Raw genomic sequence first — 17,491 nt, forward strand, 5'->3', positions numbered from 1 at the left:
CGATAGCAATCTGCATGATCTTGGAAACCTTTGTAACCTAGTACTGAAGGAAGAAGAAGAACACTAAGTTCCTCGAACGAAACGCCCGAGGATAAAATTTCATGCTTTAACCCATATCCTTGTTACTCAATTCATATATAACCGCGTCTAGTTATTGTAGTCCAGACTAAAACCTAGTTCTTAAACTCATTCTCTACAAATTTATTGTATTGGGCTAGTTGGGCTTGAGACCATTCATCCAACAGTAGAAGTACTCGACCCCAGTCCCTACAATTGGCACCGCCTGTAGGAAAAACTTGTGTGTTAGTAAGGGCAACAATTAGGCATGGTAGGATCAGGCTCTTATCAAACAGGCTCTCATCAGCCCGAACCAGCCAAATCCCAACAACAAGGTAACTTTCTTAACACTGAACGTGATCAAAATAAAGAGAATGGAAGGTTTCGAGAGGGAAGTGTAAACACCACTCAAACCAGCAAAGCTACTCTCACGCGAGCAATCACGTGCTTTAGAGACAAAATAACAACCGGGCCCCGCAACCAGAAGAAGTTAGGAGCCATATATCTCAGAAACAGAACGATAAGTGGGCCATGCAGCCAGAGATAGACGATTTGAAAAGAAAGCTGCATCATGCACAGCAAAGGCGATCTCGTTCTAGGCCTGACATGCCCTCCGACGATGAAAGTGACGATGACTATAGACAAAGATCGAGGACTCCCCCAAGTAAGACCTTTTCTCATGAAGAAGAGCACTACCGGAGGCGTAGGCACAAAAGCCCATCTCCTAGGGGCTTGGGAAACGATGCCATGAGCAGGGCATTGGATCAACTCTCCAAGTCGCCTTTCACGCATCACATAGAAGGGGCTACACTTCTTCGACGGTTCCAGCAGCCAACCTTCACCATTTACAACGGTAAAACAGACCCTGTGGAGCATGTGAGCCAGTTCAACCAAAGGATGGCTGTCCATTCTAAAAATGAGGCGCTGATGTGCAAGGTTTTCCCATCTAGTTTGGGACCAGTGGCGATGAGGTGGTTTAATAACCTAAAGACAAATTCCATAGGTTCGTATAGGCAGCTAACCCAAGCTTTTGGCTCCCACTTCGTTACAAACAGCAGAGCTCCTTGGCCTTTAAGTGCTTTGTTGTCGCTATTCATGCAAGATGGAGAAACCCTAAAGGCCTACTCTGACAGATATTGGGAGACGTACAATGAAATGAAAGACAATTTTGACGATGTCGCCATTATCGTCTTCAAAAATAGTCACCCAGCCGATCACGGCTTGAGAAAGTCTCTGACTGGCAAGCCCGCCACCAGTATGCGCCAACTGATGGATCGGATCGATAAATATAAACTAGTGGAGGAAGACCAGTTGCAGGGTAAAGGAAAAGAGAAGGTTATCCCTTAGGGGAGGAGGGATTTCAGGTTGGATCGGTCTAACGACAACCGCCCAAGGAGAGATTTCGCAGGGCAACCCGGAACAGCCAACACACAGACTGTCAATACTGTATTCTGAGAACCAGTACATCGAGTGTTGGAGAAAATCAAGAACGAGCCATACTTTAGATGGCCGAATAAGATGGCGGGAGAGTCCTCGAGGCGTGATCAGAACTTTTATTGCCAATACCACCAAGACCACGGAGAACTGCAGGAACCTCTGGAACTACCTGGACCAACTAGTCCGGGAAGGAAAGCTAAAGCACCTTCTGCATCATTCCAGTAGTCATCAAGGCCAGGCCCATCAAGAAGCCGAGAGGGATGCTGCCCTAAGGCCACCCGCAGGGATGATCAATGTAATTGTGGCTGCACCAGGAAGAACAGGCACGCGCCCTTCACGAGTGTTATCGGTAGCTCAACTGCCTGCCGAGGAGTCCCAGCCAGGGCCGAAGAGGGCCAGAATGAACTTTCGTCCCGTCTTGAGTTTTTCAGAAGAGGATAAGGTCGGAACCATCCAGCCCCATGACGATGTGCTATTGATCACTCTCAAAATCGGGGACTACGATGTGAAAAGAGTGATGGTGGATGTTAGCAGTGCGGCCGAGGTTATGTACCCTGACCTCTACAAAGGGCTGGGGTTAAAACCAAAAGATTTGATACCCTATAACTCTCCTCTGATGAGCTTCAACGGGAAGCTTGTCATTCCAAAAAGCATGATTAGGCTACCCATTCAGACCGGCCCAGAGATAGTAGAGGTGAACTTTATCGTGGTGGACACTTACTCTCCCTATACAGCCATCGTCAATAGGCCCTGGCTCCATACCTTAGGGGCCGTTGCCTCCTCTTTGCATCAAAAGGTGAAATTCCCGTCAAGAGACCAAGTTTTTGAAATCCGTGGTTGCCAATCCACGGCAAGGCAATGTGTGGTGGCTACTGTCTCACATCGGCTCAATGTGGAATCCTCAGCCTCTGCTAAAAAGAATTTATAGTAATCAAGAGCCCCGGTTTAGCCTCCTGACACAACTGCCGAGGAGGCGAAATGCGAAGATTTGGAGGAGATGGTTATTGGTGTTGACCTGGAGAAATTCTTTCGGGTAAGGGCTCAGCTGCCTCTTCAAGAGAAGGAGGAGCTGATTAAGTTTCTCAAAAGAAATATTGATGTATTTACATGGGATGCCTGCGATGCTCCCGGGATTGACCCAACCTTCATCTGTCATCATCTCAATGTCAACCTGACCATCACTCCCAAGAAGCAACCACCCCGTCGCCCGTCAAGAGAGCATGCCGATGCGATTAGGGACAAAGTGGGGAAGTTTAAGCGTGCTGGGGCTATCAAAGAGGTCTTTTACCCCGAATGGTTAGCCAACACCTTGGTGGTCAAGAAGAAAAGTGGGAAATGGCGGGTTTGTGTGGACTTCACGGACCTAAATAAAGCGTGCCCAAAACACCCGTTCCCTATGCCTCGGATAGACCAGCTAGTGGATGCGACAGCAGGCCATCCCCGGATGAGCTTCTTAGATGCCTTTCAAGGCTATCATCAGATAACACTAGCGCTGGAGGATCAGGAGAAAACAGCTTTCGTGACACCAACTGGGAACTACCACTACAAGGTAATGTCATTCGGTCTGAAGAACGTGAGATCCACTTATCAAAGGATGATGACAAGAATGTTCGAGCTGCAGTTGGGCAAGAGCATCGAAATCTATGTCGATGATATGGTGGTGAAGAGTAAAGTGGTGTCCGAGCATTTAGGGGACCTCGGCAGCACCTTTGGTGTCTTAAGGAAGCATAAGTTGCGCCTAAATGCTTCCAAATGCTCATTTGGCATGGGATCAGGCAAGTTTTTGGGCTATATGGTTACTCATAGGGGAATTGAGGTTAACCCCGACTAGATCAAGGCTATAAAAGATCTAAAACCACCGCAAAACGCAAAGGAGGTCCAAAAACTTACTGGGATGATCACAGCCCTTAATCGATTCATTTCCAGGTCAACGGATAGATGTAGACCGTTCTATCTCTTGATCAACAAGTGGAAGGGGTTTGAGTGGTCCGAGGACTGTATTGTGGCCTTCCAACAACTCAAGGAATACCTATCCCGGCCACCTATCATGTCTAGTCCCGAGGCCGATGAAGTTCTATACGCATATATTGCTGTGACCCCCCATGCTGTGAGCTTGTTGCTAATACGGGATGACAATGGCCTTCAAAAGGCAGTCTATTACGTGAGCAAGTCGCTGCATGAAGTTGAGGTCAGATACCTACCCCTGGAGAAGGCCATACTGGCTGTAGTCCACGCTACGCAAAAGCTTCCCCATTATTTCCAAGCCCACACAGTGGTTATTCTAACCCAACTACCCTTGAAGTCTGTGCTTCAGACCGCTGATTACACTGGAAGGATTGCCATATAGAGCACAATTCTGGGAGCTTTTAACATCAAGTACATGCCTCGAACCTCCATAAAGGGCCAGGTCCTAACTAACTTGGTGGCCGAGTTTGCTGAACCACCAGTAGAGATATTAGCAAAGGAGCGGAACATGGATAGAAAATCGGTTGGAGTTATCTCTACGCCAGGACCCCCATGTTGGAAGGTGTACGTTGATGGCGCAGCAAATCAAAGGGGGTCCGGAGTGGGGCTAGTCCTAATATCTCCTGAGAAGACTATCATAGAGAAATCCCTAAGACTCGGGTTCTCGGCCACGAACAACGAAGCCGAGTACGAGGCCTTGCTACAAGGAATTGCCATGGTGCAGAAAATGGGAGGAAAAGCAGTGGAGATGTTCTCAGACTCGAGACTAGTAGTAGGCCAGGTAAAAGGAGAGTTCGAAGCCAGAGACGCGAGAATACAGGAGTACTTAAGCTAGGTCAAACGCTTGCAGTTAGACTTCGATCTTTTCAGCCTGTCACACGTCTCCAAAAGTGGAAACACTCATGCAGATTCACTGGCCACGCTTGCTACCTCCTCGGCAGGGGGTCTGCCTTGAATTATTCCTGTCGAGCACCTGGATAGAGCAAATGAAGTAGCCAAAGGCATGGTCCATGTCCGTGAGGTTAGAGTGGGTCCTAGCTGGATGGACCCTATAGTGAGGTTCCTCAAAAATGATGTCCTACCCGATGAGAAATCAGAAGCTGAAAAAATACGAAGGAGAGCCCTTTGGTTCTAGTTGTCCGAGGACCACAAATTGTATAGGTGTTCCTATTCTGGGCCATATTTACTGTGTATTCACCCAGAAGCATCAAAGTTACTGCTTGAGGAGCTGCACGAAGGGATTTGTGGGAGTCACACAGGAGGAAGGTCTCTGTCGCACCGAGCCATTACCCAAGGATATTGGTGGCCAGGGATGCAGAAAGAAGCCTTGGAATACGTTAAGAAGTGTGACCAGTGCCAAAGGTTTGCCCCAAATATTCATCAGTCAGGCGGGGTCCTCAACCCTTTAACCAATCCATGGCAGTTCGCCCAGTGGGGCCTGGATATTGTAGGCCCTTTCCCAAAGGCAGCAGGAAATAAGAGATATCTGCTGGTCAGCACAGATTACTTCACCAAATGGGTTGAAGCTAAGCCATTGACAAATATCAAAGACGTGGATGCTAAGAAATTCATCTAGAGAAACATTGTCACCCGATTCGGGGTCCCTCGTACCCTCATTTCAGATAATGGACTCCAATTTGACAGCAAGACCTTCAGAAGATACTGCTACGAACTAGGAATCACTAACAGGTACTTAACTCCAGCCTACCCTCAGGGAAATGGGCAGGCCGAGGCTGTCAACAAGGTCATAGTCAGTGGGTTTAAGAAGAGACTAGATGAAGCCAAGGCAAGATGGGTGGAAGAGCTGCCGCACGTCTTATGGACTTATCGAACTACACCACGGCGATCAACAGGGGAGACACCTTTTGCCATGACCTATGGGGCCAAGGCTGTTATCCCTCTAGAGGCAAACTTCCCAACGCTAAGGACGAACTCCTTCACCCCGGACAACAATGATGAACTACTAGGGAAGAACCTAGACCTGATTGACGAACGAAGAGAAAAGGAAATGATCCAGTTGGCCTATTACCACCAGAAGCTCAAGCAGGGACATGATGCCAATGTAAAGCTTAGACCGTTAGTGCCACGGGACTTAGTGCTGAGGAAAGTCGTGGGTGCTGCCAAGAACCCATCCTGGGAAAAGCTCGGACCCAATTGGGAAGGACCATACCGAATTACTTCAGTAGCAGGAATAGGAGCATACTACTTGGAAGACTTAGATGAAAAAGCTATACCTCGTCCATGGAATGTAAATAACCTGAAAAGGTATTATTATTAACAGAAGCATTTCTCTAGTTCAAATCTTAAGTCTTTCATGAGTGTATGTCTTGCATTTTGGCAACCATCCAAGTACTAGACAAAACCAAGATCTTGCATGGTCCTCGGACTTAAACCTATGGGGAAACTAGCTACTTCAAGAAAAGTCCAAGTACTAGACAGAACCAAGGTCTTGCATAGTCCTCGGACTCATACCTATGAGGAAACTAGTTACTTCAAGAAAAGTCCAAGTATTAGACAGAACCAAGGTCTTGCATGGTCCTCGGACTCAAACCTATGGGGGAAACTAGCTACTTCAAAAAAAGTCCAAGTATTAAACAGAACTAAGGTCTTGCATGGTCCTCAGACTCAAACCTATGGGGAAACTAGCTACTTCAAGTTTCGCAAGAGTTGTGAACATGGCCTAAGTGCGCGCTCGGTACCTTGGATCATAGACTTGGCCCCTGCCCCCAAAAATGTGGGTAGACATAAACTAAGTGTCCCCTTAATGCCGATGAGTTAGAATTCAAAGTTTTGATTTCAATTATGATACGTACACTCGGCAGCAATAGTGTATGTATGGAACTTAAAGTTCAAATTGGTAGAATTATTTCTTTCAGTTTAAAGTTCACCTTCTCTCATACGCTTTGTCAAGCAATTCATGGACGGATGGTAACGTTTTATTACCAATTGCTTAGTTCAATTTTTTGATAATTAGGATTGTAAAGTTGTTCATGAACAAAGCCATTCTTACCCATTAGGGTAACCAATTCACGAGGCACAAGGTTCACAGTAATAACAATAGCATTGATAACAATAAACACATAATGCAAAAAAAAAAAAAAAAAAAAAAAAAGAGGGAAGAAAGGAATTTCATACACATAGTCAAAAAATGTTAATTACAACAATTCCAAGGTCCTTAAAACAAAAAAGAACTTGCTAAAAAAAAAAATACTAAATTATAACTAATAAAAAAATTGGCCGGGTCCCCTACTTTTTCAACTTTATCTTGGCCCCTTCCTTGGGGAGTTGAGCAGGAGTGACCTCAGGACCTTGGGAGACATCAGACGGGGGAACGGTCTGAAGGGGTTGAACCAAGAGAGCTGGCTCCTCGACATGAGAGGCCTGGGCACCGGATGTAGACTCGGCAGCCTCTTGGGGCGCTTCAGGATTCAAACTTCTCTGTGTTTCCGTCGCCCCAGGAAGCTCGCCCTTCTCGGCTGGCTCATTAGGAGTGATTACAGCCAGAGCAGCCTCAGGCCGAGCGGTCTCAGCCTCCTCCGGAGCACTCTCAGCCTCGGAGCTAACAGGGGCGGTCTCACGGATTGCCGGAGGATAGTATACCTTCTCCACTTTGCACAGATCGGATGAAGCCTCAACCCCAGCCTGTTTGAGGGCTTTATTCCAGACCTGGGAGCAGTAGATCCTACATACTCCTGGGATTTGAGCCTTGAGAGTGGCCTGAGTCTCAGCCACCCCCAAGTCATAAGCCTCTTCCTCGGCTTTCTCCTTGGAGCTCTCGGCCTCTGTCCTGGGAAACTCCGCCTCTGTCTTAGCTCTAAAGGCTTCATCCCTGGCCCACTCCGCGACGCCTTTGGCCCCCTCTGCCTCGGACAGTTTTTTCTTTAAATCATTAATCTGCGCCTTGGCAATCTTTAACTGTTCCTCGGTTTCAAGTAAGTGCCCCATTTGGTCCTCGGCCTGTTTCTAGGCACCAGTCAGGCCTGCTTCAGCGCTGTCCCTGGCCCTAGTCATCTCCTTTAGCTCCTCCCTGGCCTTCAAGAGATCAGCCTCGGAGTTTTTGAGGGTCTGCGCAGCACCCACGCGCTTGTTACGCTCAAGCTCTAGGGACTTGCTCTGCTTCTTAGCCTCATCTTCTAGCCTATAAGTGGCCTGGACGGCCTGCCAATTGGAACAAACACGCGATAAATGGGAAATCAAGGAGCAAAAATCAACAGAGTCACAAATGTTAGAAGCCTTACCATGCCCAAATACCTCTTGATGCTGAGGAAGACCTCCTGCCTCCTCAGATTCCCCAATTCGGCCATATCAGTGGGGAGAAGCGGGGTTCTCTCCAACGCGTCGGCCACATAAGTGCCTTCACCGCCTCGGAAGTCCCTTAGGGAGGCGTTGTCCATCAATGGCTCCCCGTAGAGCATTGGGGTAGGGAACCAGGCCTGGGGCGCAAATTAAACATTGACCTCCTTTCCCTGGCCTTGATGCCCAATCTTCAATTGTTTTGAAGCTCGTGGGGCTTTGTCTTCCTCCCGAAAGGAGCGAGCTTTCCCCCTGTCCATGGGCTCCTTGCCTTTGGCAGCCCTCTTCCTTTTTGGATCGGTGGGCTCGGGCCGAGGAGGCAAAGTCGATTGGTGGGGAGGAGGAAGTCCAGATTGTGGAGATGGTGGCTGTGATTGGGTGGAAGACGACCTGGTCTGGGCAGACTGAGGTTGGGGAGAGGAGGAGGAGGAGGCTTGGATTGTGACTTACACGGCGCGTCCTTCCCCAGTTGGCCCTTAAGAAGGTCGAACAAGCTGGTCGTAGGTTTCCTCTTAAAGCCTATCTCTGCCTGAGAAGATGTCCCAACTGACAAGAGATCCACCTCGGACAAATCGGGGTCGCCCAAGTCACCAGAAGGATCCTTGGATGGACTAACTTGGTCAAACACACCAAATTCTTCCTCGGACAGACCCAAATCACCCTTGGCCTCCGCTGCTTGGTGGGATGAAGAAGAGCTTGCCAACGGGATGCCTTCGGGGACAGGAGATCCTTTGGGGATCAAAAATCCGTGCTCTACTACAGCGATTTTCTGAAGCCGAGGATCGTTAGATCTGATCACGTGCTTCGGGGCGGCAAATGATTTCTGGATGGGATTGTACCCTAAGATCTTATGAGCGGCCTTGACTTGGTTGTCAGCTTCGTTCACAAAAACCGCCGCCTTGAGAATATTCTCTAAATCTCCCCGGTTGGTCAAGTGAAAGTGTCGTTCAAAAGTGTATGGATCTGCAAAAAGAAAACATGTTCATATTAGTAACCGAATCGTGCAAATTATGAAGGCACAAAAGATCAACCCTCTCCTACTCTCGATACCCCACCTAGTTCCCCCTCCTCTGTTGGGCAATGAAGGCTATCGTGCCACTCCCCAGACACAGTGAGAAAGTCCTTGTTTAACTCTTTGCTAGTCTCGGAGAGGCACTGAATAAGCCGAACCTTATCGTCCCTCGTCTTCATATGGTAGGATTTTCCCTTCAGGTGTTGGAGGTTGTAGCACCAGTTTACATCGTGATGAGTTAATCTCAGTCCCATTTTCTCGTTTAAGGCATCCACACAACCCAGGATCCTAAACACATTCACAGCGCACTGGGTGGGAGCTAATCGAAAATGTCTAAAGTAATCCCTCATTACTAGCCCCATAGGGATCCTCACACCACCTTCTATAAAGGCGATTAGGGGAATCACCACTTCGCCCTCGTTTCTCCTAAAATGCCACTCCCCTTCCTCACAATACCTCAAACCTACATTAGGGGGTATCCTATAATCAGTGATGAATTTTTCCATCGCCTCTTCAGTCCCAACCAACTTTTTTAATTTACCTATCCCTAGAAATAGCTAAAGAGACTCAAGGAATGACGAAAGAGGGAGAGGAGCAAGAGAAAAAGAAACTTAGAAGAGAGAAAACGCGAGTTCGAGAGAGAGGAAAACTTACAGAATTGAGGAGAAGCTCCTCGAACAGACTTTTTATGTTGGAAAGAGACTTAAGTTTGGCTGGAGGTTTGATTGAACTCAGGATATGTGCGCAAGAACTCTTGAGTGCAAAAGTAAATAAACGCATCAATTCAAATGGGTATTTATACCTCCCATTAAAAGTAACTGTGCGGGTTTTCCCGCCCATATAGTTAAGGAAATCTCCACCGTTAGATTACCATCGCACCGTTGAATGTGGGGACCACAAAGCCACCAGAATTTAATGAAGACGCGCTTCGTATACCAAGGTGCCAGGAACGTGCCTTAGACAAGCGAAGAGGCCCTGGTATTGATGGAGGACAAGACTTGACAAGCCATGATAAAAGCCCGAGGACACCAAAACCCTCCTCTCCGCCCAAGAAACCGGACAACAAGATTTTGAGGAGCTATTGTAGGGCCAAAGAATTTGACAACCCCGGCCCACTTCATACTAAGCCCAAGGCCCATGCCGTAGAGGGAGAAATGGTCGAGGACAAATAAAGAAAGCCCAAATAACCTAGAAACGTTGCCGAGGACGATCCTGTTCTCGACATCCCAAATCCCAAGAGGAAAGAACGGCACGTCGTCAAAGGCAGCCTCCTAGAGCGGCCCCAGAAAAAGGACAAGTATAGTAGGACACCCATGGGGTATGGTGTAGGAGCAATTCAAGGAGAAACTGTCACATCCGCATTGAATGCACCCAACTAACGTTCTGGCCGCATTGATGAGGAAATGACCCCTGAACAGTGCGGCCTTGGTTGCCGCAACTCACAGAGGGTTTGGGAAGGTGGTTGATGGGACAAGCACTCGAGTGATGACCTGCATGATCAACAAATGGAGGGCCAAGATCAACTGGAAAGAGATATATAATGATAGGGACCCTCCAAGAATGGGGATCGAAAAAAAAGGGCAGGAGAAAAGAAAAATGAGAAGACGGTAGCAATCTGCATGATCTTGGAAACCTTTGTAACCTAGTATTGAAGGAAGAAGAAGAACACTAAGTTCCTCGGACGAAGCGCCCGAGAACAAAATTTCATGCTTTAACCCATATCCTTATTACTCAATTCATATATAACTGCGTCTAGTTGTTGTAGTCCAAACTAAGACCTAGTTCTTAAACCCATTCTCTACAAATTTATTGTATTGGGCTAGTTGGGCTTAAGACTATTCATCCAACAGTAGAAGTGCTCGACCCCAGTCCCTACATAAATGTATTTCAAAAACCCAAGGATTAGTATCAATGTAACTCCTTAGAGGCAAACAACACTAAAGACTAAACAACAATAATAATTTACTAGGGTTTGTGTGAACTAATTGGCTTTTATATAGGACAGGAAGAGCTAGTTATTTTAAAATTTTTATTAATTATATAATATATTTTAAATATATGGGTGGGTCGGGTTGGGTTTGGTGGATTTGAAATTTTATGACCCAAACCCAACCCGACCTGCTATCAAAAAAAAAATTGTAAACCAACCTAACCCACCAAGCCTAAAAACCGACCCAACTCGGCTGGTTGGGTTGGGTCGGTTTTGGTGAGTTAGCTGCACACTCCTACATAGGACTTTTTGACCAAGAGTGAAAAACGGGTTAATTTATTCCTAGCCAGTTTAACTTTAGGTCAAGTTAAGTCAACTTGTGACTCAATCTGACCCATTTTTACTTTTTATTTTTCCCACATATTAAATTTAGATGAGATATTACAGTACATTCATTTTTCATAATTTCGCATGCACATTTAGTATTAATGGTATTTATTTTTTTGAGAAAACAATATTCGTCGTGGTAATGATATACCATATTTGAAAACAAATATATATGGTCTAGTTCATTTAGTTTTTATTTTTGAACAAAATTTAACTACAAAATTGATTATAGCCTAAGGTTACAAACTTACTCAATATCTTTTTATTAGAAGTGAATTTTGAGGAATCCACCATTAGATTACATCTTCTTCTTATATCCTTCATGCTTACAAAATTTCTAAAAAATTAAAGATCAATAGTTATGTTATCAATTAATTGTTCAAATTACAAGTTTTTGTAGTTTAAAATTATGCACAATATATAAATTTATAAATCATATAGTAAATAATATCCGATTGACACAAAATTTGACATGTGTAATAAAAGCACGTAGAACATGCAATTCAACGGTTAAATTTTCAAAATATGTAGTAATATTTATTTTATTGAGTAAAATTGCCTTAGGCTACAACAAGTTTTGTAGCTAAACTTTACCCTTAATTTTTTTTCCTGTTTTTTATGGTAATAGTGAACTATGGATCTGGGACGAAGTCAAGACTTGGAGTTAGAGGAGTCATTTCTGCTATTGGTTGAGGCGGTTTTGCTACTGGTGGCTATTGGGTAAGGACAAAAATATTTTGTTTAAAATTTTTAAAGGGTTGAGTTGTTTGTCTTTAGTAAATTTTGTTGATTGAGTTTAATTTTTTTAGCTTTACTATTGGTAATTTTTGTTGTTGAGCTAATTTTTTGGGGCTTTATATTTTGTTTTAGACTTTAGATCTATAGTTTTTTTTTTTTTTGGTCTTTAAAATGAGGAAAATGTTAGAGTTGTAAATTTTTTTACAAATTGCTGATATGGTGAGTGATTATTGATAAGTAAAAAAGTTGTATAAGTGGTGGACCTATATGCGAACCAATAAGAGTTTTCTACCTCAACAATTTGTAAAAATGTTATAAAAAATGTATGGCTATATACTATTAAAAAATTCAATGATATTGTTAGAGCATTAGCATTGATAGTGCTAAGCTAAAAGGCTAAATTGCTAATTTTTAGCTCTAAACAACCAAAATATACACTACATCAATAGTGGTAAAGCCAAAAAAAAAATTGACAACTTGCTACAGTAATTTGTTACAAGTAACAGACTACTGTAACAAGTTGCTACTACTTTTTAATCTTTTCTTTCTTTTCTCTCATTCCTCGTGGCTTTATTTCTCTCTTTCCCCATTCCTATCTATTTCTCTCTTCTCTTTCATCTCTCTTCTCTCTCCTTTTTGCTCTTATTTCTCTCCGCCTTACCCCCCTCTCTCTCTCCACCTCGTCCCTCTCTCCTCATTTGTACTATAGTAATTTAGGTATCTGTTGGTTATGGTTGGGCTTGTTCATATGGGTTTGGTGGTTGTGGGTTTAGGGGTGGTGGTTGATTTTGGGTGAAGGTTTTGTGGATTTTGGCTGCGGCGATAGTGGTGGTGGTTGATTTTGGTTGTAGCTGTGGGTTTTGTAGGTTTGGCTGTGGCGGCAACGTTGGTGGTGGTGGCAATTGATTTTGGTTGTAGTGGATTTGGCTGGGTTATATCTAATGTGTTTTGGTTTTGGTTGTATTTGGTTGTGGCTGCAATGGGTTGCAGGGGTGGTGGGTTGCTAGGTTTATGGCTTTTGTGGTGGTTGTTGAGGTGGGTTTATGGTGGTGGTTATTTTTTTTTAAATAAAAGTTGTGGTGGGCAGTGGAGGTGGCTATGGGTTCGCTATGGGCAGAGGAGGTGGCGACGGGATGTGGGTGGCTGTAGCTTTGCTGTGGGCAGTAGAGGTGACTGTAGGTTATGGGTGGCAGTGGAGGTGGCTATGGCTTTGATAGTTGTTCTTCAAAATCTTTAAATGAGAGAAAGAGAGAGATAGATAGGAAGAGAGAGAAAGAGGCATGGAAAAAGAATAAAAAAATGAATAAAGAAATAATATTTAAATAAAGTAGTAAAAAAATAGAACCATTGATGTAATTTTATAGAACAAAATTTCTACCTATATATATACAAATAACTTTATAAAAAAAATTGGGAGAGGGTCATTGCCCCCTAAGTCAAACTGTGCCCCATCTTTACTAAGGATTGTGTTAACTTAAAATTTTATGTATTATTTAACTTTTTATTATTATTAAGTAACTAGTTTTTTTTTTTTCTTATTTATATTGAAAGGGAGATAAATACAATATAATCATATTTAGTTTATCTATTATCTATTATTATTATTACTATTATTACTTTATTTTTTCATGTATATGGAAAAGTATGAGTCAACTTGTAACTCGATCAACCTACTCACAACCTGATTAACCTAACCCACTTACAACCCGTTTAGGACAACTCACTAATGACCTAACCCGATTTGACCATGTGTTGGTTAAGGTTGGACTTGTTCATAAGGGTTTGATGGCTGTGGATTTAGAGGTGGTGGTTGATATTGGGTGTGGGTTTTGTGAATTTTTGCTATTGTGACGGTGGTAGTGGTAGAGGTGGTTGATTTTGGCTATGGTTGTGGGTTTCATGGATTTGGCTACAGCAGTAGTGGTGGTGGTTGATTTTGGCTGTAGTTGTGGGGTTTGTGGGTTTGGCTAAGGCGGTGGTGATGGTGGTGGTGTTGGTGGTAGTGGTAGTGGTTCATTTTGGTTGTGGTGGGTTTGGCTGGGTTACATCTAATGTGTTTTGGTTTTGGTTGTATTTGGTTATGGCTACAATGGGTTGCAAGGGTGGTGGGTTGCTGGGTTTATGGTTGTTTGTGGTGGTTGTGGAGGTGGGTTTGTGGTGGTGGTTTTTTTTTTTTTTTTTTTTTTTTTTTTTTTTTTTTTTTTTAAATAAGAGTTGTGGTGGGCAGTGGAGGTGGCTATGGGTTTGTTGTAGGCTGTGGGTGGCTGTGGCTTTGCTGTGGGCAGTGGAGGTGGCTGTAGGTTGTGGGTGGCAGTGGAAGTGGCTGTGGGTTTGCTAGTTGTTCTTCAATTCTTTAAATGAGAGAAAAAGAGAGATAGCTAGAAAGAGAGAGAAAGCTAGAAAGAGAGAGAAAGAGGTGTGGAAAAAGAATAAAAAATGAATAAAGAAATAATATTTAAATAAAGTAGTAAAAAAATAGAACCATTGATGTAATTTTATAGAACAAAATTGCTACCTATATATATACTAATACTTTATAAAAATAAATAAATAAATAAAAAAATTGGACGAGGGTCATTGCCCCCTAAGTCCAACTATGCTTCATCTCTACTAAGGATTGTGTTAACTTAAAATTTTATGTTATTTAACTTTTTATTATTATTAAGTAACTAGTTTTATTTTTCTTATTTACATTGAAAGTGAGATAAATACAATATAATCATATTTAGTTTATCTATTATATATTATTATTATTATTACTTTATTTTTTCATGTATATGGAAAAGTACGAGTCAACTCGTAACTCAATCAACCTACCCGCAACCCGATTAACATAACCCCCTTACAACTCGTTTAGGAAAACCCACTAATGACCTGACCTGATTTGACCATGTGTTGGTTATGGTTGGACTTGTTCATAAGGGTTAGGTGGCTGTGGATTTAGAGGTGGTGGTTGATTTTGGGTGTGGGTTTTGGCTATTGTGGTGGTGGTAGTGATAATGGTTGTGGGTTTCATGGGTTTGGCTACAACGGTAGTGGTGGTGGTTGATTTTGGCTGTGGTTGTGGGTTTCATGGGTTTGGCTACAACGGTAGTGGTGGTGGTTGATTTTGGTTATGGTGGGTTTGACTGGGTTATATCTGATGTGTTTTGGTTTTGGTTGATTTGGTTTTGGTTGTATTTGGTTTTGGCTCCAGTGGGTTGCAGGGGTGGTGGGTTGCTAGGTTTATGGCTATTTGCGGTGGTTGTTGAGGTGGGTTTTTTCTTTTTTCTTTTTTCTTTTTTTTAATTTTTAAATCAAAGTTGCGGTGGGCAGTGGAGGTGGCTATAGGCTGTGGGTGGCTATGGAGGTAGTTGTGGCTTTGCTATGAGCAGTGGAAGTGGCTGTAGGTTATAGGTGACTATGGAGGTGGCTGTGGCTTTGTTGGTTATTCTTCAAAATCTTCAAATGAGAGAGATAGATAGATAGGAAGAGAGAGAAAGATGCATGGAAGAAGAATAAAAAATGAATAAAGAAATAATATTTAAATAAAGTGGTAAAAAAATAGAACCATTAATGTTGAGTGTATTATAAAGTGAGGTATTAAAATAGATAAAGTAGCTTTTTGAGTTGTTAAATACTAAATATTTTAGGACCACCAACACTAATGCTCTTCTTTTTTTTCTTTTCTTTTTTTTCTTTTTTGTGCTGTATATCCAAGAATTAGACCCTTTTGAATATACTTCACTGTAAGTTTTTTTAAAAAAAACTTTCTCCCCTCTCCCCATGTGTGTGTGTGTGTTAAAAATACTTAGTATTCTAAAATTAAAAAAATAAAATAAAATAAATAAAATAAAATAAAACCATTTCTCTTAAGAGAAAGCAAAATGTAATTTTATAAAACAAAATTGTTATAATTACTACATATATATATATATATATATATATATATATATACATACACTAATATTTTTATAAAAAAATTTGGGGGATGGCCATTGTCCCCTAAGTCAAACTGTGCCCCATCTTTGTTACGAATTGTGTATATTTAAAAATGAACCAAATTTAGCTACAAAATTAGTTGTAGAATAAGGTTACAACCTTATTCAATAAAATAAATATTACTACATATTCTGAAAATCTAACCATTGAATTGCATGTTCTTTATGTTGTTAATACACATATCAAATTTTGTGTCAATCAGATATTATTTACTATATAATCTGTAAGCTTGTATTTTATCCATAATTTTAGGCTACAAAAACTTACAATTTAAACAATATATTGATGATATAGCTATTGATATTTAATTTTTTATAAATTTTGCAAGTGTGAAGAATATAAGAAGAAGTCGTAGTCTTATGCTATAACCAATTTTGTAACAAAATTTTGTCCTTTAAAAATTTATGTATTATTTAACTTTTATTTATTAAGTAACTAGTTATTTATTTTTTCATTTATATTGAAAGTGAGATAAATACAATATGATCATATTTAGTTTATCTATTATCTATTATTATTACTTTATTTTTTCATGTATATGGAAAAGTACGAGTCAACTCGTAACTCGATCAACCTGACCCGCAACCCGATTGACCTAACTCACTTGCAATCCGTTTAGGACAACCCACTAATGACCTGACCCAATTTGACCTGTAACTCAGCTCGTTTTCCTTTGCCAAGTAAAAAACCCAAAAATTCAAGGACCAAAAATAATAGGGTATGTTTCGTAACTGTTTTTTCCCCTTATTTTCTGTTTCCAAAAATAATTTTCTATTTTTGAGACTAAAAAACTTGTTTGGTAACCCAAAATGGACAGAAAACAAAAACTGATCTCAAAACTCAATTTGTGAAGGAAACTGAAAACATGCAAAAGACTATTTTCAGTTTCTAATTTTCAAAAGTTAATGAAAACACGTATTTAATTTAATGAATCTGTTTCATTTAATGAGTTAGCATTAAAGTTCAAATTCTAGTAACAACATATTTTAGTATTTTCTATTTTTTTTCTTCAAAAAACTATTTTTTTAATTTCAACTAACCAAACATATTTTTGATTTAAAAAATACAAGAATTTTTTTTTTCTTTATATTCCCAAAACAAGTTTTTGAAAATAGAAAACAAAAACTGTTACCAAACATAACCTTATACTTCCGTCCATTAATATTATTGGGAAATTCTCACTGTTTTTAATTGTATTATCGAAAATATTTATTAAATTAAAAAATTAAAAATTAAAAAAAAAAACAAAAAACAAAAAAAACAAAAACAAAAACAAAAAAAAAAACAAAAACAAAACAAAACTCTCAAGACTGTGGAGACTATCAGAACGGCAGCGTTTCAAAGATAGCATGTGTGAAAGGGTGCGATGAGTAATAAGCGAAACGGTGCGGCGGTCAAGCTTAAGTATGCGAGTAAAACGACGTCACTTTAGCAGGTTTTTAGCAATTAGGGTTTCCGGGGTTCCCTCCTCACTCTATGCAGTATATATAAGGAGCTTTTTAGATAGCAAAACCTAAGTTTCTGCAAACTAAACTCAAGTACATGTATCTCCCTCCGTTACAAAGTCTTCGTTTTTACTTTTGTTGTTATGTTTTTCCTTGTCTTCGTGTTTCTTTGATTTTGTGTGTATCTTTCTTTGGCTCTGGTCTAATTTTTTTAGGTTTGGTTTATGTGAGATGGAATTGGGATCT

General features: G+C 41.6%; 1 protein-coding gene across 1 annotated transcript; it reads left to right on the forward strand.

The window, feature by feature from the left end:
* The first annotated feature begins 588 nt into the window (after positions 1 to 588).
* Positions 589 to 2,422, forward strand: LOC126719666 (uncharacterized). The gene is made up of 2 exons (XM_050422197.1): positions 589 to 1,392; positions 1,520 to 2,422. Exons 1-2 carry the CDS (start codon positions 589 to 591, stop codon positions 2,420 to 2,422), a joined length of 1,707 nt encoding a protein of 568 aa, XP_050278154.1.
* The last annotated feature ends 15,069 nt before the right edge of the window (positions 2,423 to 17,491 follow it).

This window comes from Quercus robur, chromosome 3 (assembly GCF_932294415.1).
Source record: "Quercus robur chromosome 3, dhQueRobu3.1, whole genome shotgun sequence".
Taxonomy (NCBI): domain Eukaryota; kingdom Viridiplantae; phylum Streptophyta; class Magnoliopsida; order Fagales; family Fagaceae; genus Quercus; species Quercus robur.

Bases quoted from the DNA above. Each gene is read 5' to 3' on its own strand.
- LOC126719666 (XM_050422197.1), top strand. From the start codon at position 589: ATGCAGCCAGAGATAGACGATTTGAAAAGAAAGCTGCATCATGCACAG. The intron at 1,393-1,519 runs GTTATCCCTTAG...TCTGAGAACCAG, and splicing joins AGGGTAAAGGAAAAGAGAAG to TACATCGAGTGTTGGAGAAA.